This window comes from Sinocyclocheilus grahami, unplaced genomic scaffold (genome assembly GCF_001515645.1).
Source record: "Sinocyclocheilus grahami isolate Dianchi unplaced genomic scaffold, SAMN03320097.WGS_v1.1 scaffold302.1, whole genome shotgun sequence".
In the NCBI taxonomy this organism is placed as follows: Eukaryota; Metazoa; Chordata; class Actinopteri; order Cypriniformes; family Cyprinidae; genus Sinocyclocheilus; species Sinocyclocheilus grahami.
The window spans coordinates 1614847-1639130 of record NW_015505481.1 but is presented as its reverse complement, the minus strand read 5'-3'; the positions used below and the strand labels follow the sequence as shown (position 1 = coordinate 1639130).

General features: G+C 38.0%; 2 protein-coding genes across 3 annotated transcripts in view; one reads left to right on the top strand and one right to left on the bottom strand.

Moving 5' to 3' along the window:
* LOC107601223 (myosin-11-like) overlaps nt 1-15706 on the top strand; it is a 16190-nt gene extending 484 nt beyond the window's left edge. The window contains exons 2-41 of the mRNA XM_016293315.1: nt 998-1154; nt 1703-1730; nt 2056-2155; nt 2580-2606; nt 2805-2897; nt 2987-3050; nt 3195-3293; nt 3455-3598; nt 3683-3778; nt 3882-4000; nt 4125-4277; nt 4364-4537; nt 4644-4817; nt 4998-5112; nt 6027-6226; nt 6455-6576; nt 6685-6754; nt 6897-7057; nt 7191-7299; nt 7836-7967; nt 8069-8275; nt 8452-8589; nt 8702-8825; nt 8978-9149; nt 9235-9447; nt 9552-9696; nt 9846-10052; nt 10174-10278; nt 10588-10740; nt 10882-11130; nt 11212-11424; nt 11534-11746; nt 11916-12077; nt 12167-12295; nt 12369-12457; nt 12570-12693; nt 12790-12998; nt 13078-13186; nt 13277-13449; nt 13610-15706. Coding sequence (XP_016148801.1) covers nt 998-1154; nt 1703-1730; nt 2056-2155; nt 2580-2606; nt 2805-2897; nt 2987-3050; nt 3195-3293; nt 3455-3598; nt 3683-3778; nt 3882-4000; nt 4125-4277; nt 4364-4537; nt 4644-4817; nt 4998-5112; nt 6027-6226; nt 6455-6576; nt 6685-6754; nt 6897-7057; nt 7191-7299; nt 7836-7967; nt 8069-8275; nt 8452-8589; nt 8702-8825; nt 8978-9149; nt 9235-9447; nt 9552-9696; nt 9846-10052; nt 10174-10278; nt 10588-10740; nt 10882-11130; nt 11212-11424; nt 11534-11746; nt 11916-12077; nt 12167-12295; nt 12369-12457; nt 12570-12693; nt 12790-12998; nt 13078-13186; nt 13277-13449; nt 13610-13787 — 5649 coding nt within the window. The 3' untranslated portion in view covers nt 13788-15706. The remainder of the gene's footprint in view (nt 1-997; nt 1155-1702; nt 1731-2055; nt 2156-2579; nt 2607-2804; nt 2898-2986; nt 3051-3194; nt 3294-3454; nt 3599-3682; nt 3779-3881; nt 4001-4124; nt 4278-4363; nt 4538-4643; nt 4818-4997; nt 5113-6026; nt 6227-6454; nt 6577-6684; nt 6755-6896; nt 7058-7190; nt 7300-7835; nt 7968-8068; nt 8276-8451; nt 8590-8701; nt 8826-8977; nt 9150-9234; nt 9448-9551; nt 9697-9845; nt 10053-10173; nt 10279-10587; nt 10741-10881; nt 11131-11211; nt 11425-11533; nt 11747-11915; nt 12078-12166; nt 12296-12368; nt 12458-12569; nt 12694-12789; nt 12999-13077; nt 13187-13276; nt 13450-13609) is intronic.
* Nucleotides 15309-24039, bottom strand: nde1 (nudE neurodevelopment protein 1). Of its 2 annotated transcripts, none has more exons than XM_016293423.1 (9): nt 23828-24039; nt 22851-22955; nt 22518-22671; nt 17752-17900; nt 17517-17653; nt 17143-17346; nt 16708-16793; nt 16453-16598; nt 15309-16334 (listed from the first exon to the last, which is right to left on the bottom strand). In XM_016293423.1, exons 2-9 carry the CDS (start codon nt 22934-22936, stop codon nt 16286-16288), a joined length of 1011 nt encoding a protein of 336 aa, XP_016148909.1. In that variant the 5' UTR covers nt 22937-22955; nt 23828-24039; the 3' UTR covers nt 15309-16285. The 2 variants fall into 2 exon arrangements, with proteins under 2 accessions (XP_016148909.1, XP_016148911.1); XM_016293425.1 differs by lacking the exon at nt 23828-24039 and adding an exon at nt 23045-23128.
* Nucleotides 24040-24284: the final 245 nt, after the last annotated feature.

The following is a 24284-nucleotide window of genomic DNA, read 5'->3' as shown; positions in this document are numbered from 1 at the left end:
AAAACCAAACAAAGTTAAGTCTGACACAGAGAAAGGGACCGATGGCCGGCCAGCCGGGGTTCGTCTTTATTTACGTTTATGTGTGTGTACTTCTAACATGTTTGGTTGGTAAAATAAATGTTGTAAATTCAAATCAGAGCGTCTTCCGTGTCTGGAATGGATGTATTCTTGAGTCTATAAGGTAACAATAATATAATAAGATAACCTTGTTTGAAATGGGTTTGGCTAAAATAAAATTTTGGTTTCGTCTATACTACTAGGTACTTATACTATATTGACTGGGTTAAATATAATCGCATTTCTAAAAAGAGACTAAACTACAATTTTCATTGACTAAAACTAGATTAAATGTCATCAGTTTTCGTCGACTAAAACTAGACTAAGATGCTCAGACTTTTAGTCGACTAAAACTTGACTAGACTAAAAAGAGTATGAACGTGACTAAAACTAATAAAAACTAAAATGACAGTTTCACACAAAGACTAGACTAAAACTAAAATTAAAACAGGCCGCCAAAAACAACACTACTGGTGGTCTATACACAGTATCCAGAGCAAGAGACACGATAGATTTATTTTGCATATCTGACAGTGTAACATTAAGCAGAAGTATTTTGAATGAGTTAAAGCTGTCTCCTGTCTTCTGAGTAACATTGAGAATATCTCTATATATTGTTGCAACACCGCTGCCACGACCAGTCTGACGGGGCTCATGCTTATAACAGTAGCTTGGTGGAGTAGACTCATTTAGACCAATATAATCATTTGGTTTTAGTCACTCATTTAGACCAATATAATCATTTGGTTTTAGCCAGGTTTCAGTCAAGCAGAGTACATCAAAGCTATTATCTGTGATCATTTCATTTACAATAGTTGCTTTGGGTGCGAGTGATCTAATGTTTAGGAGCCAAAACTTTAAAAATCGTTTTTGTTCATTTAGATATTGCAGTTTCCTGGCATACATTTTGAATATTTATTTGATATTTATTCCAATCCAGACTTACTCAGGCCTCTTCTGTGTGGTGGTGAACCCCTATAAGTTCTTGCCCATCTACTCTGAGAAGATCATTGAGATGTATAAGGGGAAGAAGCGTCATGAGGTTCCTCCCCACATCTATGCCGTCACTGATAATGCCTATAGGAACATGCTGCAAGGTGACCACCAGTCTTAACTCACTGAATGCACCTTATAAAAACTATTAGAAAATTCACAGGCTTACTGTGGTTGTTATAGGAACTAGAAAAGACACACAAATCATGGCTTCCTTCCCTAAAGTAATTCTTTCAGTGTTGTGTAATTGTGCAACGCAAATATAGAATAATAAGGAAACTGTAAAAATTAAGATTATTCATAGTTGTTCAGTCCAGCAGAGCCAGCTGTGTATTGGAGAGTGTGTGTGTCAGGGACTGTGTTTTACAGGCTGTGGATTAAAGGCATCAGAATTGCCATACAAGGGGCCTTTCCCTTTCTCACTGATTTTTTTTACAGCTATTTTGGAAGGATGAACTGAAGTTAATCCCACCCTGTACTCAATTTAGAATATGTAAGATTTTGGAGGGATCTCCAATGAACAATAGTGGAGTTTGTGTTTAGACACCCGGGCCCCTTGTTAATCTCGTTCAGGTTCTTAACTGTGACAATTCATGCATTTCTTGTCCTGTCCTTGTACTGAGTTCAAATGTTTCTGTTTCTTTCTCCACAGAGCGTGAAGACCAGTCTATTCTCTGCACGTGAGTTCTAAATGCCCTACGTATTGTTTGCTCCATATACTCTTAAAAATACATTTCTAATGAAACTAGTCCTTTAATAGTAAAGCATTTAGCCCAAGATTGACTCAGGAAAGAAGTATCCACTGTTTCTGTGAGGCACCATTCAGTAAAGATGTAATCAGCCGATACATTTGCAAGAATTACCAGAGCTTGAGTTTGACTGGTCAAATATTACGAGCCATTTATATGCACTATATCATAAAATTTGTTAAGCAGCCTGACATGTAAATTATTATGCAAATGATTATGTGACATGTGGCAGCATTCTTTAATGTGTGTTTAATAGTGGCGAGTCAGGTGCAGGAAAAACGGAAAACACCAAAAAAGTCATCCAGTACCTTGCAGTTGTGGCATCATCACAAAAAGGGAAGAGAGATTCTGGATCTGTGAGTTCCAAGTTTCAATCATTTAACTGACTAACATGTCATACAGTATCTGTTATAATAACAGTTTTTGCATGCCCTCATTACTGGTAAGGTTTTGATAACAGTGTATTGTTTGATTAGAATAATAGTCATGTCTTTATGATAGGATATAAACGCGTCAGCACTAAACAAGATATATTTAAATATTACATGCAAGGTGCACTACTGTGGGTCATTTACAATTGTGTCCATACAGATATGCTTCTGCATGTGCTTTGTGATTTTGGAAGGCTGTTCATGAAACAAAACACAACTGTTGGACTGATTACTGTTGATTATTTTTTGCAATAATTCACAGAATATACAGATCTGAAATAAATAATCACTGGATATCAAATACACAACTTTTCAATTTTAACTCAATTCATTATTTACCCCCATTTAGCAACAAAAAGGACCCCAGTTAGCATATGTGAGTACCTAAGCTTATTGTCATACATTTTTGGATGTCAATCATGAATTATGAATTAAACATGGCTACAACCTGAATGGCCTTTTACTTTAATATATACTCAACTATAATATGTAAAGTACACTAGAAGAGCTTTTATTTTATAGTTTGACTGCATTGAATCACGATGAAAAACATTTGCTTTGTCCGTTTGTTTAGGGTGAGCTAGAGAAGCAGCTCCTGCAGACCAATCCTATTCTGGAGGCATTTGGCAATGCAAAGACCATCAAAAATGATAATTCCTCAAGATTCGTGAGTTAACAATTCATTGTTTTGGTACTGAATATTTGCTCATTATCATCAACATTAGTGTAAAAACGTTTGCTGTTTTTCCTTCTCAGGGTAAATTTATTAAAATCAATTTTGACAACACCGGCTACATCGTTGGAGCAAACATTGAAACCTGTATCCTAATAAATCTTTCCACTGAATCTGAACAGTTTGACATCCAAATCAGTTAGAACAATCATTTCCAAAAAATATTTAGACTTGCTGTATATCATAAAGTCAAGCACATTCATTTTCACCTTAATGACGTAATGAATCCAGACCTTCTGGAAAAGTCTCGATGTATCCGACAGGCCAAAATCGAAAGATCCTTCCACATCTTCTACTACATGGTGGCTGGAGCCAAAAACAACATGCGAGGTGGGTGAGGACTGAGAATTTCTATTACAGCAGCTTTGTATTGAGTCTTATGTAATTACATTCCCAAATACAGATCAGCTAATTTTGTCAGTTTATTAGTTTTAGTAGACAGTTTTAGACATCATTTCAGACACACCACTAGCAGTCATTCCCTTCCACAGATGAGCTCTTGCTAGAGGACTTTGGTAACTACCGGTTCCTGGTGGCTGGGCATATGCAGGTACAAAACCAGCAAGATGATGAGATGCTTGAAGAGACTCTGGAAGCCATGGAGGTCCTCGGCTTCAATGAGGAGGAAAGAATTGGTATGTGCAACAAACAATGACTAGTTTTATAACTTAATATCCTATCTTTTCATGCTGTTTTACATGAAGTGTTGTTACTTTTAGGCATGTTGAAATTATGTTCTACTGTGCTGCAACTGGGGAACATTGAGTTCAAAGCAGAGAAAAACCAGGAGCAGGCCAGCATGCCAGACAACACAGGTAAACAATCAGTCTAGAGGGATTAATCTGTAATGTTGCTCTTATCCCGAACTATCCCAACTAAACCAAAACGCTCGTATGTTGTGGTAAATGCATCCACCAGCTGCACAGAAAGTGTGCCATCTGCAGGGGATTAATGTGACTGACTTCACCAAAGCTATACTCACTCCTCGCATCAAAGTAGGCCGAGAGCTGGTACAGAAGGCACAGACCAAAGAACAGGTGCATTACCACACTATGCCGTACAGCTATAATGCATTATTTTTAAGATTTCAGCTGATTTTTTTTTTTTTTGTATATACAGTGTATATATCAATTTATATAATATAATATGTCAATTTATCAGGCTGACTTTGCAGTTGAAGCCTTGGCCAAGGCTATGTATGACCGTCTGTTTCGCTGGATCTTGGCACGTGTCAACAAGGCTCTAGATAAGACAAAGCGTCAGGGAGCCTCTTTTCTGGGCATTTTAGACATTGCTGGGTTTGAGATTTTTGAGGTGAGTCCGAAAGTCTTCATTAACAGATTCTAAAATCCAAATGTGAACTTTCAAACTCAAAGCTTTCCTTTTTGCCTTTCTCACAGGATAACTCATTTGAGCAGCTGTGTATCAACTACACCAATGAGAAACTGCAACAGCTCTTCAATCACACTATGTTCATCCTGGAGCAGGAGGAGTACAAGAAGGAAGGCATTGAGTGGAGCTTTATTGACTTTGGCCTGGACCTCCAACCCTGCATTGAGCTCATTGAGAGACCGGTCAGTTTATTAACAACACCATTCATACATATTAAGAGTAATAAATTATCTTTGATTATCTTTAAGTCACTCAGTCATGGCATTTCTCTTGGTTTTTACCTTACAGAACAATCCTCCAGGTATCCTAGCTCTGCTAGATGAGGAGTGCTGGTTTCCAAAGGCAACGGATGTTTCCTTTGTCGAAAAACTCACAAACACTCACTCAAGCCACTGCAAATTCTCTAAACCTAAGAATCTAAAGGAGAAGACTTTCTTCACTGTGCAACACTATGCTGGCAAGGTATTCAAAAGTCTGGGGTCAGAAAAGATATATTTAAAATATTAATACAGTTATTCAATAAAAAATGCATTCAATTTACTGATTTAAAGTTGAGCAGTTGTAAAGCGAAGTACTTAACATGAGATCATTATGAGAAAAAATATATGATTGCTATAATAATAATGTTTTAATTTGATTTAGGTGGATTATAATGCCACATCTTGGTTGACTAAAAACATGGACCCACTCAATGACAATGTCACAGCCCTGCTGTGTAACTCTTCCAGTGCTTTTGTTCAGGACATCTGGAAAGATGGTTAGTTTTTGTCAGGATAAATAATAACACGGTTTACTTAAATAGATAGTTCACCCAAAAATGAAAATGTGATGTTTATCTGCTTACCCCCAGGGCATCCAAGATGTAGGTGACTTTGTTTCTTCAGTAGAACACAAACGGAGATTTTTAACTCAAACCGTTGCAGTCTTATAATAGAGGTGAATGGGAATCAAAAAAACATACACAAACAAAACCAAATTAAACCCTGCAGCTTGTAATGATACATTGATGTGTAAAGACACGCAACGATCGGTCTGTGCAAGAAACTGAACAGTATTTATATCGTTTTTTACCTCTGATTCACTGCAATGTCCGAACTATCCTGAGTGCGTTCTCAACAGCCGGCACGTGACGCGTCTTCTTCTTCTTCTTGCTTTACGGCGGATGGCAGACTTATAAGTGCATTACCGCCACCTATCTCTCAAATGGTCAGTTCGGACATTGAGGTCAGTTCGGACATTGAGGTGAATCAGAGGTAAAAAAAAAAAAAACTAGATAAATACTGTTCAGTTTCTTGCACAGACCGATCGTTTTGTGTCTTTACACATCACTGTATCGTCACGAGCCTTAGGGCTTAATTTGGTTTTGGAAGGTTTTTTTTTTTACTCTCAAAGCCGTGATTCCCATTCACTTCCATTATAAGACTGACAGACTGCAACAGTTTGAGTTAAAAATCTTCGTTTGTGTTCTACTGAAGAAACAAAGTCACCTACATCTTGCATGCCCTGGGGGTAAGCAGATAAACATCAAATTTTCATTTTTGGGTGAACTATCCCTTTAAGTCTGAGCAGAAAGACAGTACTGTACAGTAAGCTTTTATTTGTCTCAAATTCTTTATTTGAAACGCAACTGGTCTAAAATGTATTTTGAAAGAAATCCCTGTGTTCCCACAGTGGACCGTGTGGTGGGTTTGGAAACCATGGCTAAAATGGCTAAGTCTGATAGCGCAGCTCCCACTGCTTCCAAATCCAAGAAAGGCATGTTCCGCACCGTAGGACAGCTGTACAAAGAGTCTCTTGGCAAGCTCATGACGACTCTCCATAACACTCAACCAAATTTTGTACGCTGCATCATTCCCAACCATGAAAAAAGGGTATGCCACAGCAAATATCAAAATATAGTGCTTCATATCTGTATTTAGTTGTATATCTAAGATGACTTTTCCAAAAGGTAGACAAGAGCAGGTTTCACATGATTTGTTATATGGGATTTAAACATAAATTATACTCTTTACCCCAAGAGTATGCATACAGTTAAAAAAATAAAACTATAGTAAAAGGAGTAGTAAAATAGAGTGAAAATTCACTGCTTTTGTCCTTAGTCTGGCAAGATAGCTGCCCACCTGGTTCTCGAGCAGCTGCGCTGTAATGGTGTACTGGAAGGGATCCGTATCTGTCGCCAGGGCTTCCCCAATCGCATCGTCTTTCACGAGTTCCGCCAGCGGTGAGTCATTTCTGAAACACATACCTGAGCATTTCAAATACAGAGTTTGTAGATTTGGATGTTTCTAATTGGCCGAAATACTGATCACAATCTTTGATTATTTCCAAGCTATGAGATCCTAGCTGCTGGGGCTATTCCTAAAGGATTCATGGATGGAAAACAAGCCTGTACACTTATGGTGAGTTGAGCAAAATATACTTATATATATATAAATACATAAATATACTTATATACTTACACTGTACTGACAATGCAATTTTTATTTCTTTTTTTATTTATCGTTCATTGATGACAATTCATCCCTGCTTTTTAACCATCAGATCAAACATCTAGACTTGGACCCCAACCTGTACCGGATTGGTCTGAGCAAGATATTTTTCCGCACAGGAGTGTTGGCACAGCTGGAGGAAGAACGTGACCTGAAACTGACTGATATCATAATTGCCTTCCAGGCCCAGGCCCGTGGCTTTCTTAGCAGAAAGTTAGTTCTTGTTAAATAAATGCAAATATACTGTATACCATCTACCTTTGAAGCTTCTTGCTGTAATTGTAGTTTCACTGTGACTAAAGACAAAAAGTAAACCACTCTATCTTAAAAATCTTGAAATTTACAGGGCATTCAGCAAGAAACAAAAGCAGCTGATAGCCATGAAAGTGATTCAGAGGAACTGTGCTGTTTATCTGACACTCAGGAACTGGCAGTGGTGGAGACTTTTCACTAAAGTAAGTCCTAAACACAAATTCAGAGTTCTGGCATGAAACTCTAGATGCCGCAGTCCGATAGGTCAAACTCAATCTGACATAATGACACCATCATCACATGGCGCAGCTGATTGGTCTTTTTGTATCAGCAGCCAATGAGCTTGCTGCTCAACATTCAAATACTCGACTGATAATGCTTGCTGTGGCAGTTGCAGTGCGCTTCAGAAACCCCCCACCTTCCCCGGCTCCACTTGTATAGATCTGCTACGGGGTGATTTCACGTATGCTATATGGGGGTTATTTCATATGTTATATGTGCAGCACCAGCATTTCTTACATGCTCACAGCAGCATTTTGTGGATGTATTGGCAGTAGCAAGTCCTGGTTCTTGCTCTACAGCAGCAGCAGATCTATTCCGCCAAGACCAAACACATTCACATTGTCATGTACATTATCATGCCAAACCCTCCGAGAGTTGTTATGACAGAACTACACATATCCATGTAAATTTAAATACCAATGTGGTCATTTTGGGGTCAATTTATGTTTCTGTTTAGGTAAAACCCCTGCTTCAGGTGACTAGTCAAGAAGAGGAGATGAATCAAAAGGAGGAGGAGCTTCAGAAAGCCAAAGAAATTGCCCAGAAGTCTGAAGCTGAACTTAAGGAGATCACACAGAAACACAACCAGGTACAAGGGCAGAACACTATGTGATGCAAACTCAACTACAATGGTGCATTCATTCATACTGATCCCTCACTATCAATACACCCATATTGGCTGGAGTGCAGGTAGTAGAGGAGAGAAACCAGATACAAGCCAAACTACAGGAGGAGGCAGAGTTGTATGCAGAGTCTGAGGAGGTGAGGATACGGCTGGAGGCCAAGAAGCAAGAGCTGGAGGAAGTGCTGCATGAGATGGAGGCTCGACTCGAGGAGGAGGAGGAGCGAAGCCAGGTCTTTCAGCAAGAGAAGGCGAATCTGCAACAACAACTCAAGGTTGAGTGGTGATCAGTTATCACAGACTAAGTGGAACAATAATGAGAATTTAATTTGCTAATTGTAATTTTACTGTAATTTTTTCTCTCCATCTCATTTTTGTCAAAGCATAAGATTTGGAAAAGAAAATGGAAAAAGTAAATAAGAAAACTGTACTCATCTATTGTTTTGTGCAGGATTTAGAGAAACATTTAGTAGAAGAAGAAAATGCCAGACAGAAGCTTCAACTGGAAAGTGGGGCTACAGATGGGAAGATTAAGACACTTGAGGAAGATCTTTTCATCGTGGAAGATCAAAACTGCAAGTTGCAGAAGGTTTGTAGAAGGTTTCACTAGGCGGTATTTTTATCTGGATCATCATTATACTTTTTGTGAAAAATGAATATCAGATCTGAGTAATATGGCTGCTGCTTCTGTGTGTTTTTAGGAGAAGCAACAGTTGGAGGAGCGGTTAGCTGACTTTTGCTCCAACCTTGCTGAGGAGGAAGAGAAATCCAAAAACTTGACTAAACTGAAGGCTAAACATGAATCTATGATTTCAGATCTTGAAGGTTTTTTCATTGTGACTTTTGGTTTTATAGTATGGAATTGTCTGTAGTTGAAAATAATTTGAATCCTAACCAAATTAATTGATATATCAAGAATAAGTAAATACCTCAAGTAAATACCGTGAAGCATTTGCCATTTCTGTGTGTCTGTGCAGTTCGAATGAAGAAGGAAGAGAAAAGTCGGCAGGATGTTGAGAAAGCTAAACGTAAACTGGAGACTGAGTATAATGATGTACAGGAACAACTAAAGGACACACAGACCCAGATAGCAGAACTCAAGACACAACAAGCCAGAAGTGAAGTGGAAATTCAGGAGCTTCAGGCATGGTACATTGTTACTCACATGACTGTTCAAAGACATTGCTTCACTGCTCATTGTAAACTATAACCAGATCATCTGTATATTGACCAGCATAGAAAAAGAATCAGCTCAGAAGAGCAATGCTCTGAAAAAGATACAGGAAATGGATGGGCTTGTCTCAGAGCTTCAAGATGAGCTCGAAGCTGAGCAGGAGACATGTAGAAAGTCAGAAAAGGCCAGAAAGGAGCTGGAAGAAGAGCTGTCGGCCCTGAGGACTGAACTGGAGGACTCACTAGACACCACAGCAGCACAACAAGAGCTACGGTGATTATTTAAATTTGTAGCTTTCAAATGGTCATTTATTACTTTTTGCCATTTACATGGAACATGGTAGAGTAGATATTAGCCTTAGCCTCTTTTTTGGACAGGGCTAAGAGAGAGCAGGAGGTGGCAATGCTGAAGAAGTTGATAGAAGATGAAGGCCGAAGCCACGAGGCTCAAGTGAATGAGATGAAACAAAAACATGCTCAGTCTGTAAATGAACTTGGTGAACAGCTAGAGCAAACCAAACGGGTAAGAAAACTGCTTAACATTGGCATATAACAAAATATTACAGTGCTAAAACAACATTAACCATTCAATTGGGTACTTCAGTACTTTTAATCTTGTAAGTAATATCCTGCAAAATGATTAAAATGAAATAAACTGAACCTGAAACACAGGCCAAGGCCAATCTGGAAAAGGCGAAACAGGGCTTAGAGAAGGAGGTTGTAGACTTGAATGGAGACCTTCGCTCACTGAGTAATGCGAAGCAGGATGTGGAACAGAAGAAGAAAAAGGTGGAGACCCAGCTTGCTGACCTTCAGACTCGCTTCAGTGAGAGCGAAAAGAAGAGGGAAGAGCTTGGAGATGCAGTGTCTAAACTGACTGTGAGTTTTACATTCAGACATGTGCTCTGAATAAACACTTATAAATTATTACTATAGATACAATGCAGGGTTTCTGTATAGAAACACCTGATTTATGGATGTCTTTTGTAAAAACTCTCAGATGGAGTATAACAATGTGAATAGCATCCTCAATGAAGCAGAGAGCAAGAACATCAAGCTGAGTAAAGATGTTGCTAGTCTCAACTCACAGCTCCAGGATACACAGGTATTGTATAATCTAAAGCAGGGGTTTTCAAACCGGAGTCATTAGAAAAGTTCAGGGGGAAAAAAACATTTCATTGTGATTTCTAAACACTGAAGTCATTTTTTTATTTATTTTGTCAGATAAAAAAAAAAAATATTTACAGATATTATTTTACACAAATTTATGTTTTTTACATAATAAATGGGTCTTTGTGCATATAGCTACCTTTATATTTTAGGAATCATAATTAGGTTTAAAAAAAGAATTGTGACAGAATTATGATTTTGAGAAGCACTTGGCTCTTGATGTTTTGCCTATCTGCCTATTTAGGAGTTACTTGCTGAGGAGACCCATCAAAAAATGAATTTTTCCACTCGGCTACGTCAAATGGAGGATGAACGAAACAGTCTGCTAGAACAAATAGAAGAAGAGGCAGAAGCCCGAAGGAACGTGGAGAGACAGGCCTCCAGCCTTACCACACAGGCCAGTCACTCGCATTTGCAAAGAACACCCTCAAAAATGTCATTAAGCATCTCAGTATATGACAATAAGTTGTGCCAAAATAAAAAAACAAATGAACAAATGAGGCAAATTTCATTTACAATAAGTTTGCTTCTACTATAGTTGTCAGATGCAAAGAAGAGGCTGGATGAATACTCCAGCAATTTCCAAATGCTTGAAGAAAGCAAGAGACGGCTACAAAGGGATCTGGAAGCCACAACTGGAGAGTTTGAGGAGAAAGCTGCAGCCTATGACAAGCTAGAAAAGACCAAGAATCATCTTCAGCAAGAGTTGGAGGATGTGCTGATGGACCTGGACAACCAGAGACAACTGGTTTCAAATCTGGAGAAGAAACAACGGAAATTTGACCAGGTTGCATTTCTATGCTAATTTCAGCTATCCTAATTTCATCAGCACAATTACTGCTACTAAGTGATTTTTTATCTCATTAAGATGTTTGCTGATGAGAAGACCATCTCCAGCAAGTATGCTCAGGAGCGTGACTGCGCAGAGGCAGAGGCACGGGAGAAAGAGACCAAATGTTTGGCCCTCACCCGAGCGCTCGAAGAATCCCAGGGTTCCTTACGAGAGTTAGAGAAACTCAATAAAACACTTCGCACTGAGATGGAAGATCTGATCAGTTCAAAGGACGACGTGGGCAGAAATGTAAGTTGTGTTTTACAGTAGCATGAATGTTGGACAGTAGTTCATAGTCAACTTAGAGACAGTTCTCTGAAATTAGATTACTAAATGTTGCGTATAAAAACTACGGAAGGTCCATGAGCTGGAGAAGGCAAAACGTGGATTGGAGGCTCGAGTGGAAGAGATGACAGTTCAAATGGAGGAACTTGAGGATGAATTACAGACTGCAGAGGATGCTAAACTCCATTTGGAAGTCAATATGCAGGCCCTCAAAGTCCAGTATCAAAGAGACCTGCAGGTCAGAGAGGAGCAAAATGAAGAGAAGAGGAAACAACTGCTGAAACAGGTGAAGATTGATTTATTTGATTTTATTTTTGTTGCTCAATGGGTAAGCAATATCTGATTTTGTAGGTCTTCCTGAACTGCATGACATTTCTTGTAGACTCCTTACCCTCCTCCAGTCAGCAATTGGGGGAAAAAAGTTCTGTTGTAATATTTTCCCACTTGGCACACAGGTACGTGAGCTTGAGACTGTGCTAGAAGATGAGCAGAAAATGAGAACTTCATTGGCAGCTGCCAAGAAGAAACTTGAGGGGGATTTGCAGGACCTTGAAGACCAAATTGATGCAATCAGTAGGGCGAGAGATGAGGCCATTAAACAGCTCCGCAAGACTCAGGTCAGAGGGTTAAACCTTCAAATTATTTTGGCATTTCCCAAGCCTTTATCAAACTTCATCTATGTTAGTTTTCTTTTTTTACATGACAGACACAGATGAAAGATTCCCAGAGGGAGCTGGAAGATGCGAGAGCATCCCACAAGGAGGTTCTTTCCGAAGCTAGAGAATCTGAGAGAAAGGCCAGAGCCATGGAGGCAGAAATCTTACACCTACAGGAGGTATACATGATACCAAATGGCTGATTGCAATAGGCTTAAATATCTTGCCATACAATTGTCAATTTCTTCGTAGGAACTGGCTACAGCAGAGAGAGCCCGCAAACAGGCTGAGCGAGAGAGAGATGAGATAGCAGGGGAGATGGCAAGTGGCTCATTTGGAAAGTATGTTGGGAATTGATATTTGCAAAGATATTTGGAAAAATACAATTACTTTGAAAAATACTTTGAATTTTAAAACTGTAAAATACAATATGCAATGACTGTCCACTGATAGATCTGGCATGTCAGATGAGAGGCGTCGTCTGGAAGCCAAAATTCAACAGCTGGAAGAGGAACTTGATGAGGAGCAGGCAAACATGGAGACGCTCAATGAGAGACTGCGGAGAAGTGTGCAGGAGGTGATTGGGTTAATGTGCCATTCATCTACTTGTAGGCTGTAGCGAAGGTGTTCTTTCGAGGTGATGATAACGCAGATCATTTTCATTTATAACTAGGTGGATCAGCTGACCAGCGAGCTGCATGTTGAGCGCTCCAATGCTCAGAGGATGGAGAGTGGCTGGCAGCAAATGGAGAGGCAAAACAAAGAACTGAGGGCCAAGCTGCTGGAGATGGAGGGACAGGTCAAGTCCAAGCAACGGGCCTCTGTAGCTGCATTAGAGACCAAGTTACAACAAATGGAGGACCAAGTGGACCATGAGAGCAGGTAAGATCATCAGTGTTAAGATGGATTTGGCTGTAAAGACAAAGGGATTCCAACTAGTCGGTTTTTTTTTTTGTAACAGAGAGAGACAAGCTATTGCCAAGGCCATGCGTCAGAAAGACAAGAAGCTAAAGGAACTGATGATTCAGATAGAGGATGAACGAAAACAGACAGAGCAATTTAAGGACCAGGTGTGAAGTATTCTTGTTCAGCATTTGAGTTTTTGAGGTTCCATATTTTCTCATAACTTTGACATCTGACTAATGTCATCCTTGTTGTAGGCTGAAAAAGCAAATCTGCGATCAAGGCAGCTTAAGTTGCAGGTGGAAGAAAGCGACGAGGAGTCTCAGCGTGCCACTGCTGCCCGTCGTAAACTTCAAAAAGAGCTGAACGAGGCCACCGAGGCCAATGACGCCCTGATCCGAGAAGTGTCTTCACTCAGGAGCAAACTCAGGTTGTTCTGCAGTAACCCCTTTCTGTAATGTATGTGAAACCAGAATCCCATTCATTGACATCCTCCTTATTGCATTCTACAGTAACATACATTGAGACATAAGTTTGCATGTGGTACGTTTGTAGATGTGTGGTTTATTAATTCATTGCATGTTCCTCAGGCGTGGTAGTGACTCATCTTTCAGCAGTCCATTAAGGCGTAGTGGAGGTGGCAGCTTTAGAAGAACACGCAGGAGCATGATGGAAACATCTGAGGTCCCAAAAGATGAAGGTCCTGCTACTCCTGTGCAGGAGGATCCTCAAATCGAGCCAATCAATGGCCCCAAGGATGACAACTAAAGAATTAATTCCCAAAGCCTTTCACTATCTGTCTTTGCCATTTCTGAATAATTTATGCTTATTTAATCTTGACTATCTCCTAAAACGAGGTTTGGTATTTACTTCTGTTTTTCACTGATTCCAACAGCTGACTAATTCTAATGGGGTTTTTACACTCAGAAAGTACCAAGGTACCATGTTTATGTAGTAATACCATGTTAAGTGAATACCATGTTATCAACTGTTAAGTGACATAGTATATATACAAGTACTACAAAGTGATACAAAAGTTATACCACACTGTATATGGTATATATTGTTATGTATTAAGGGCGTAATTCACCACTTTCAAGTTGAGGCTTTAAAAAAACTTGGCTGTCAAGGGAGTAGAAATTGAGGGTACATAACTAGAGAAACCAGAGAAAACCCCTGTGGCATTCCCTTTTGCCAAAAACCTAAACACCCATAATTAATTTTTTAATCCACTGTCCATGGGCAGGATCACAAAAATTATGAAGTTCAATCTGTAGTTTTAACAAAATCACTGGAACTGTCTGAAGTCTGCCAGATGATGCAAAATGACAACTACAACTACAACTACAGATCAAACTTCCGCATTCCTGCTGACAAATTAACTGGGATATCTGGGTGCATGTAACATGGAGAAAGTGTACACATAATTCATTTACATATAATACCGACACAGTAACAATGCAAAGCTGGATGGAAATCGGCAAACTTATCCTTTAAAGAGATGTTTTGAAAAAAAAATTATGTTTGTCAAAGTTTTCTTTATTCAAAGTGTATAAGGCGCTTTTGTTGACCTAAATTGTATTTTCTGCTTCTACATAGACCAATAGCTGTGCCTTGCATGTGATACAACCATAACCAAGAGTTCTATCATTCCTCTAACAATACTATTTCTAGGGGGAAATAAAAATCAAATAATCAGTCCTGTTAACTACACATTTATTTTGAAGGTTATGGATTAACCAACAATGAAATGGTTTTACAGACAGGATAAACTTAAGCATTGCCTTTGCTGAGGAATGCATGGACATTGCAGATGTTTAGGTTCATTAATAACAAAGAAAACCCATGATGACAATAATTAGCAATTGTGCATGTCTTGTGCATACAGAGACAAATGCTTGACAGAATTTGAACTGTAATGACTTCTTTAGTGAGGTTATTGCTTACATGAGGCCCTGAGGTGGTGCTAAATTTTGCAAGTGTGCTCAATTTTTCTATCAATAATCATACTCTATTTGTATAATTTTTCATTAGTACCTCTAGGCAAAAATGGATAATATAATGTATCAATTCTTCCTTACATTTCTATTTTTAACATAAAAATATCTGTACCCTTCACTGAAGTATTCATATTGCTTGTTATTTAAATCTACAACTCAAAGAGAAATGTAAAAACTAAGCGATTAAACTCCACTCAGAATTCAATTTCTCCTCTTCATGGAATCCCTGACATATCAGAGAATTAATACATTGGGAAGAATAGTGAGAGAAGCTGCAACTCCCTTCGGGCTAGTAAATTCCCCAATACCTAAATTAACTTTGAGGCAAAGCTCATAATGGCCACAAAATTAAGGCACATTAAATTCATGTTCAGCGCATGATATGCCAGCAACTACTCTCCAGTTCTGTAGCACTGTAATCTTTGAAAACAAAGATGGCACTGACTGTTCAATTGAGGAGTTCACTAGCTATTACTAGAAACAAAAAGGCCCCAGAGAGGTTCATGCATAAACATTTCGGCTACTGTTGGTTACTTACGCCAGCCCCTACAAGGCAACGAAATGAACAACAGCTTAAGCTAATAACATCTCTGCAACCTCCTTAGAATTTTCAAATCGAAACACTAAAGACATGACATTCATTTAGTAACAAACTTATATAGAATTAAAATGCTAGTTTCTAAAAAAAAATTAGATAATTTTTAAATAAAATCAGGTATTTCTGAATTAAAAATGAACCTGCTATATACCTTGCTCCAGTCCTGTGACCAACAATAAGCCAACAATGTGCAGTTGACGTTTCATTGGACATTGATCAGTAGTTTAGTGCCAAATATATTGGGACTGCAGGGGTAAATCTGCCAGGCACCTGCAACAGTCTCCCAATTTATGGTCCCAAAAAGAGCTAATAAAAATTACAGTGCAGATACATTTTAAAACTGCTATAATCACCAGATATATAAAAACAAACAAACACAAACAAAAATAAAAAACAAACACTGTGAATTTAAGAGATAGTACATCTGCAAAACACAATGCAAATCGCCAAACAAAAGAGTAAAACAACAGGTAGTAGTTTCAGCCCACAGACACAATAACAGGGTTGATATGAATGTAAAAGCAGACCCCTTCTCAGATAGTGGAAGACTTGGGGCATAAGATCCTGAAAATAAAGCATTTTCATATTAATGGTTTAGGAATACTTGTTTTCCCAATGATGTGAGAGCGAAAGACATGCTTGCACACTGGTAGCGAATAGTACTTTATTCACAACATTATCTTGGGTCCTGTTCCAAAGTCCAACCGTTTCACCATCCTGCAACACAAAACAGAGAACGTTTGGAGAAGAATTATTATGAACAAGTCAGATATGATACAATCTACATCATTTTGGTCAATTACAGAGATGCACTGAAATTAATAGTGAGACTAACCCCTTATCATACAAGCCATTTGTGTTGGATGGGATTTCTGGGGTTTCCCGTGAAATCCTCGGTGTACCCTGGCTTATCGCTGCACGGCTGGGTGTTTTCTCATGGATGTGTAACTCTCTGCATGATGCCAGCTTTGATTCAAGGTTCTGAAAAGAGAACAAAGGGACATAGAACTTGATTATCAAAACTACAGACCAACCTCAGTTGAAAGAGTGTGGATTTTTTGGCAATAGCCACAGTTACAGCTGGACTCACCCCAACTTTCCTCAACAGCTCTCCAACGATGTTAAGGGCCGATATCCTTGCAGATGTGGTGAGAGGAGTTCCAGTCAGACCTTCAACTGGACATGACAGATAAAAAATAAGTTAATAAATCAAAACTCTTAAGTGTTAGAAATCTAAAGCTGGGAAATGTTCTTTTCTTTCTCTCCTTCCTTCAAATTTGTTCTTTCTCCCCATTCTTTCCTTTACCAATCCTTCCCTTCACTTAGTTGACTCAAAATTATTGTATGCAAAATACAATGTTCTGCATGAAAGTAAATGGTTTAGTATCATTAAACTGCAATAACAATAATGCACAGTGTGCAAAAGACATGAACAGAAAACTTTGAGTCACTCCAATGGATACTGTCCTTGGGCCAGTTAGGCGGCCCTTACAGAAATGTGTGGCCATGCTGTGTTTGTGCTCACTTCTGCTGTAGGAAGCGGAGGGGGTGTTGAATGCAGTCCCTAAGCCTGGAGGTCTGGAGGGTGTGGCGTGGAGAGATGGGAGGGCGGAGGCTACAACAGACGAGGGTCTTGCGGGTGTGGCCTTTGGCTTCTCCACATCTTTAGGAAGGCTGATTGATGGCTTGCGCTCCTGTTTCTGCTGAACATCCAGTTCCTGTCTTAAATCTGCCCCGAGGAGAATGGAGACCGCAAACACAATCAGCACACAAACACCGAATCTGTTAAAACATCGGAGACTGGCAAATCAGGTGATTATTCTGCTGATTATCGACGAAAATGGAAGTTTGTCAGTTAGATACGAGGTGTATATGCAAAGAGGTTTCCCTTGAGTTTACCTCTGGCTTCGTCTTTTAATCTCTGTACTGATTCTAGAAGATTCTCTTTTTCATCAAGCTCACTCTCAAGGAAGGCATTTCTCTCTATAACATGATTCATTCTCTGCTCAAAGTCCTCAAGTGACATTATAGTCGCCCTATAAGAACATGATAGACAGGTCTTAGTAATAAATTGTTAAAGTCATAAATATCTATGACGTATGACATATATTCCTGGCAAAAGCACTAAACGCACCTCTTAGCTCTTTCCAGGTCATCGTTGGCTTGCTCTAACTCCCGGATATATTTGTGCAGGTGGTCTTTGATGGCTGTGGTCTCTGCCAGGTCTCCTTCTAGAGTCGAGATCTGCCTAATTGCCTCAGAGTGTTGCGTTTCATACTTCTCCTGTTAGCAAACAAGACAAAGGACCACACAAATAGAGGAAAAACAGACATTTGATGAGATAAAGAAAAACGCATATGAGAAACTACACTTAAACTTACACTTTCTTTAATCCTAGTATTGTACTTATGTAAAATACTAGAACTAAAGAAATACAAATATCAAACAAAATAATAAACCACTATTCAAAAGTTGGTCATAATATACATGCTCACACACCCTCACCAAAGCTGTATTTATGTAATCAAAAATACGATAAAAACAGTAACATTGTGAAATATTACGATTTAAAATAACTCTTTTATATTTTAATTTATTTTAAAATGTAATTTATTCCTGTAATGGAAAAGCTGGATTTTCAGCAGCCATTACTCCAGTCATTGCCTCAGAGTGTTGCGTTTCATACTTCTCCTGTTAGCAAACAAGACAAAGGACCACACAAATAGAGGAAAAACAGACATTTGACGAGATAAAGAAAAACGCATATGAGAAACTACACTTTCTTTAATCCTAGTATTGTACTTATGTAAAATACTAGAACTAAAGAAATACAAATATCAAACAAAATAATAAACCACTATTCAAAAGTTGGTCATAATATACATGCTCACACACCCTCACCAAAGCTGTATTTATGTAATCAAAAATACGATAAAAACAGTAACATTGTGAAATATTACGAAACAAGACAAAGGACCACACAAATAGAGGAAAAACAGACATTTGATGAGATAAAGAAAAACGCATATGAGAAACTACACTTAAACTTACACTTTCTTTAATCCTAGTATTGTACTTATGTAAAATACTAGAACTAAAGAAATACAAATATCAAACAAAATAATAAACCACTATTCAAAAGTTGGTCATAATATACATGCTCACACACCCTCACCAAAGCTGTATTTATGTAATCAAAAATACGATAAAAACAGTAACATTGTGAAATATTATTACAATTTAAAATAACTCTTTTATATTTTAATTTATTTTAAAATGTAATTTATTCCTGTAATGGAAAAGCTGGATTTTCAGCAGCCATTACTCCAGTCTTCAGACTGATGACCCAACAGAAATCATTCTAATATGCTCTTATTTTTGTGGAATCCGTGATACTATTTTTCAGGATTCTTTGATGAATAAAAAGTTCACCTTCAGACTGATGACCCAACAGAAATCATTCTAATATGCTCTTATTAATGTCGAAACAGTTTTTGCTGCATAATATTTTTGTGGAATCCGTGATACTATTTTTCAGGATTCTTTGATGAATAAAAAGTTCACAAGAAAAGCATTTATTTGAAATAAAAATATTTTGTAACATTATAAATGCCCTTGCTATTATAAATAGTCCATGCTAAATAAAAGTTTTTTTTTTTTAAACTAACAAACTACAGTGTATATAAACATTTGAAGTCACTTTTTATTGCATTCATCCGCGACAATAAAGTATGTCTTTGAATTATCAACAATTGGGGGCTTTCTCAGCAAATAAAGATACAGGCAATTAATTGTGATTAATCAGCTGGCATGCAATTAGGGTTGCGCGATATACTGGAAAAATACCGGTACAATGTATATTTCAAACGGTACAATATTATGATTTTGCTAATTTCCGGCAAACAGAGGAACAAGCTAAAACTTACGGTACATAACAATTAAGCTTAAGATAATAAAAAAAACAAGATAATTTTGTTACTTGAATACTGATATAATGTAAATGCAAACTAATAGATCTGCCACTTGTTCTATGCAATGTGTTATTTTTATAGGAAAATTTCACTTCTGGTATAATTCAATAATTGCTTAATATTTAAAATAACTCTTTTATATTTTAATTTATTTTAAAATGTAATTTATTCCTGTAATGGAAAAGCTGGATTTTCAGCAGCCATTACTCCAGTCTTCAGACTGATGACCCAACAGAAATCATTCTAATATGCTCTTATTTTTGTGGAATCCGTGATACTATTTTTCAGGATTCTTTGATGAATAAAAAGTTCACAAGAAAAGCATTTATTTGAAATAGAAATATTTTGTAACATTATAAATGCCCTTGCTATTATAAATAGTCCATGCTAAATAAAAGTATTTTTTTTAAAAACTAACTAAAACTACAGTGTATATAAACATTTGAAGTCACTTTTTATTGCATTCATCCGCGACAATAAAGTATGTCTTTGAATTATCAACAATTGGGGGCTTTCTCAGCAAATTAAGACACAGGCAATTAATTGTGATTAATCAGCTGGCATGCAATTAGGGCTGCGCGATATACCGGTACTGGAAAAATACCGGTACATTGTATATTTCACACGGTACAATATTATGATTTTGCTAATTTCCGGCAAACAGAGGAACAAGCTAAAACTTACGGTACATAACAATTAAGCTTAAGATAAAAAAAAAAACAAGATAATTTTGTTCCTTGAATACTGATATAATGTAAATGCAAACTAATAGATCTGCCACTTGTTCTATGCAATGTGTTATTTTTATAGGAAAATTTCACTTCTGGTATAATTCAATAATTGCTTAATTAAAAATGTTTTGATTGTATCACTTTTGTATCATTGAAAAGTGCTCTTTATGTTGTTGTTTACGCTTGAAAACAAGCAACATCCGTTTCATGTGACCCAGCAACACAGGGTTTCATGCAGTGTTCTTAATCTTAGTTTTTAATTCAGATATCTTTTCAGGCTGCTTATTTGTCACCTATGGTATTGATTTAGTATCAATAACGATGTATTTGATTCTGGTATTGTACCAAAGCCAAAACTGTGGTATTGAGTCATCCCTAGATGTAATTGTAGTCAACTGAAACACCTAACGCTATGAGATTATCCATTTAAATGTACCTTGACTTCGGTCTCTTTTTAAATGAATCCCACAACATGGCTTTACAGCCATGTTTTGCAACAAATGCCAAGTAAAAACATGAGTGAGCCTCCATGCCTCCAGACACTGATGCAGAAATAAGCATCAGCTGATTTCCTCATCCTGAATTGGATCTCTGTTGTTTGTCTGTGAATGTGTGATTCTGTTCTCAGTAAGCACTGAAAAAACCAGACAGAGACATTCTGGATGTACACATTCAGCCAAAGAACATTCAAATGGCTTTTATCTGTGGTTATATGCTTACAAACCAACGTCAGTTATAGATTAAATTCTTATTCAAATATTAGATAAAACCCCATTAATGTGCTTTATGAGACATCGGTGTCACAGCTATTCACAGTACAGTTATTCAGCTTACAGCCTACTATGATGTTGTTCACATATGGTTCGAGCTAATAGATCAAACTGATGTATTAGAAAAATAAGCACAACATGCATACTATTTTTTCCATGTAATATTTTGCTGAGCCATCTTTTGCAGCAATGACAGCTAAATCAGGTTTGCAAACTGTTCGGATGTGATTTGGGTATGCTTTCATTTAAATCGACCTATAGTCTTTTTTTTTTTTTTTTTTAAGAGGATGGTGACGAAATATTGTGTACTTCAGTTATCTTTAGTCAGAGGCATGTATATTGTGACTGTGCCCCTGACTGTAATGTATTTGCAATCAACTGTAGTCATCTGCATTTTTGTTTACAAAAGTATGAGCTTAACTGGTCATAATAATTGACCCTTCGTAAAAACCCACCCCCCCCTTAGTTACTGTTGCTATGTCCGACATGTCATGGCGTTCTCATGCCACACATCGTGTTCTGCTGCACTGAAAAATACATTGCAGAGCAAAGAGGAAACTGACAACACGCCAACAGACAAGACCGAGCAGGCTACTTCAGGTATGAAACAAAGTCTTAGCTTTCAAATTGTCATTTAAAAAAATTCTAACAATAAATACAGTCTTGTGGCTCTTTAATGTGTCATTACAAATCGCTGTAGCGCCTCAGTTCAAGCGCCACGTCAACCGATCATCTCTTCCTCTTTACTAGTTATAGCATGAAATAAACATGAATGAACCTATGTCCGACATGTCATGGCGTTCTCATGCCACACATCGTGTTCTGCTGCACTGAAAAATACATTGCAGAGCAAAGAGGAAACTGACAACACGCCAACAGACAAGACCGAGCAGGCTACTTCAGGTATGAAACAAAGTCTTAGCTTTCAAATTGTCATTTAAAAAAATTCTAACAATAAATACAGTCTTGTGGCTCTTTAATGTGTCATTACAAATCGCTGAAGCGCCTCAGTTCAAGCGCCACGTGAACCGATCATCTCTTCCGCTTTACTAGTTATAGCATGAAATAAACATGAATGAACATCAGAAGGTACCTTGTTTCAACCGCGGAAAGCCATCAATGCACACCATTTTTCAAGTTCAAGTCCACCAACGTTAATCTACTCTCCTGTCTGGTTTGTTTGTCGGACAAAAATGGCAGATTCTGTGTTATGATTGGTCAAATCGCCCGTCAATCAAACTCCCAGCGAAGGGTAATCTAGCACCTTAGGTCAGCATTAGGTCAATGTATCATGGGCTCTCCATGTATCAGAGAAATCTAGTACGCTGGCGAGCCACACAAGTGACTGCTCAGCCAAACACATCAAAATCTAACAGCGACTACCATAAATCAGTTTATTAACCCTGTGTCTATGATGCACCACAGTACCTTGTAATTTTCTAGTTCCATGCGGAGTCTGTTGCTGGTCGTAAGAAGCTCGCGATAACGGGCATCACACTGCTTCAGCTCTGTCTCCAGCTCTGCCTCATAGTCTCGACTCATCTGCTGAAACTCCTGCAGCTCCTCCTGCGCCTCCTCAGCCCTGAACAAGCAGTGGTTCAATACGATGACTGAATGTCGGCTGTAAAGGAAAATCTAATACTTCGATTTATCCCAAGTGTTCAGGAACAAACCCTGCAAAACTGCCTTACTTTTACTTAGATTCCTTTATGTCCCATGTAGATCAAATGTCATAATGAATGAAAAACAACACTTAAGCACCTTTGCTGGTATTTGGCAGCCTGTTCCTTCCAGTAGTCCCTCTCTTGTTCAATAGATGCAAATGTTGCAGGCTCGGGGTCACTCATTGCTGTTCAGTCAGGTTTACTGGCAAAATAATGGCCATCAATATATTACAAAACGTATTAATAAAAATTAATTGATTGCTAAAATATACAAATTATATAAAAACATACATTGTTTAGAGTAGCACATTTATCAAATCGATTGTTGATGTGGTCAGCCAAAAGCATCCATACTGATAATGCTGAAGATGATAATACCCGAGCAAAATCTGTGAATCTTACTAGACTATTCTGTTACTGAAATTGTTTCTTGAAAGGATGCTCAACTTTTTTGTAATAGTAAGGGGGAAAAGCAGAAGAGGAAGGGCGTGTCTTGTGATGCTTTTGAAAACCTAAAGATATTTTCCCTCAGGCGTACAACTCACAAGTAGGCTACAACTTTAACAGTCAGTTTTTAAGGACTGTGTGACTTATTAGACTATCTGAAGACTGCTTAAGGATTTATAACCTAAGCTAAACTAACACCAAAAGTAATTCTCTATTTTAAAAATGCAATAAAGCGGTACGTAGTTACGTTTCGGATCAAATAAGCAAAAAGTCCCGATAAAGTAAACATTTTTAGAACACATCAACTTTCTATCACCATCACATGTAAAGACTTCAGTCTTAAATAGCGAACTTAACGTTAGTTAGCTAACAACAAACCGGCCACTTAAAGTTCTCAACAGTCGGCGGATTTAAGCTCCGACAGAAATCACTTTAATAACGAATGAATAAGACGCTGACATGTAACTTCAACTGTTTTATATTGAAATAACGATATGATTAACAGCGTGTTGCGCAGCGTTTTAGAGAACTATCACATCTCAATACTCAACCGAACTGATCAAACTAACGTTAACGTACCCTCAACTATTCTCAAGAGCCATCACGCTAGCTAGCAACTTAACTTACCTCCGGCTAATGCTCAAAGTTGCTTTCTTCCAAATATGTATTTAGTTCCTGTTAGAGATATGTTGAACTAAATAGTATGATTGCGATTCTGAGGATAAAATAACAACACTATACAAACTATTTTCTGGCACGTTACACTTCTGACAACGGGACTCTTCCGACTGTTGTGTAAAAACTCTCAGCTCGTGGTTTGTTTCATGCCTGCTTCTGATTGGCCGATTTGTAATGATGCCCTCATTTTGCAAGCCGTCGGTTGGTTGTTTGGATGCGTTTGTTTCAAGCGATCCTCCTTTATCAACCCCGGACACTAGAAGGCGCTGAAAATACTGCTCGACACCTCTAAAATATTAATTATTCACCGTAGCGATTAAACGTTTCGTTGCATAGTTTCTTTTCGAACGGTTCGAATCAGTCGTGATTCTTTTACGTCATGGCGTAATTTACGTCATGACGTGGT

Excerpts from the sequence above, each read along its gene's own strand:
- nde1 (XM_016293423.1), bottom strand. The coding sequence starts at position 22,936 with ATGAGTGACCCCGAGCCTGCAACATTTGCATCTATTGAACAAGAGAGG. Across the intron at positions 17,654-17,751 it reads GACCTGGAAAGAGCTAAGAG|GGCGACTATAATGTCACTTG; the intron begins GTGCGTTTAGTG and ends ATGTTCTTATAG. Across the intron at positions 17,347-17,516 it reads ATTAAAAGACGAAGCCAGAG|ATTTAAGACAGGAACTGGAT; the intron begins GTAAACTCAAGG and ends TCCTCGGGGCAG.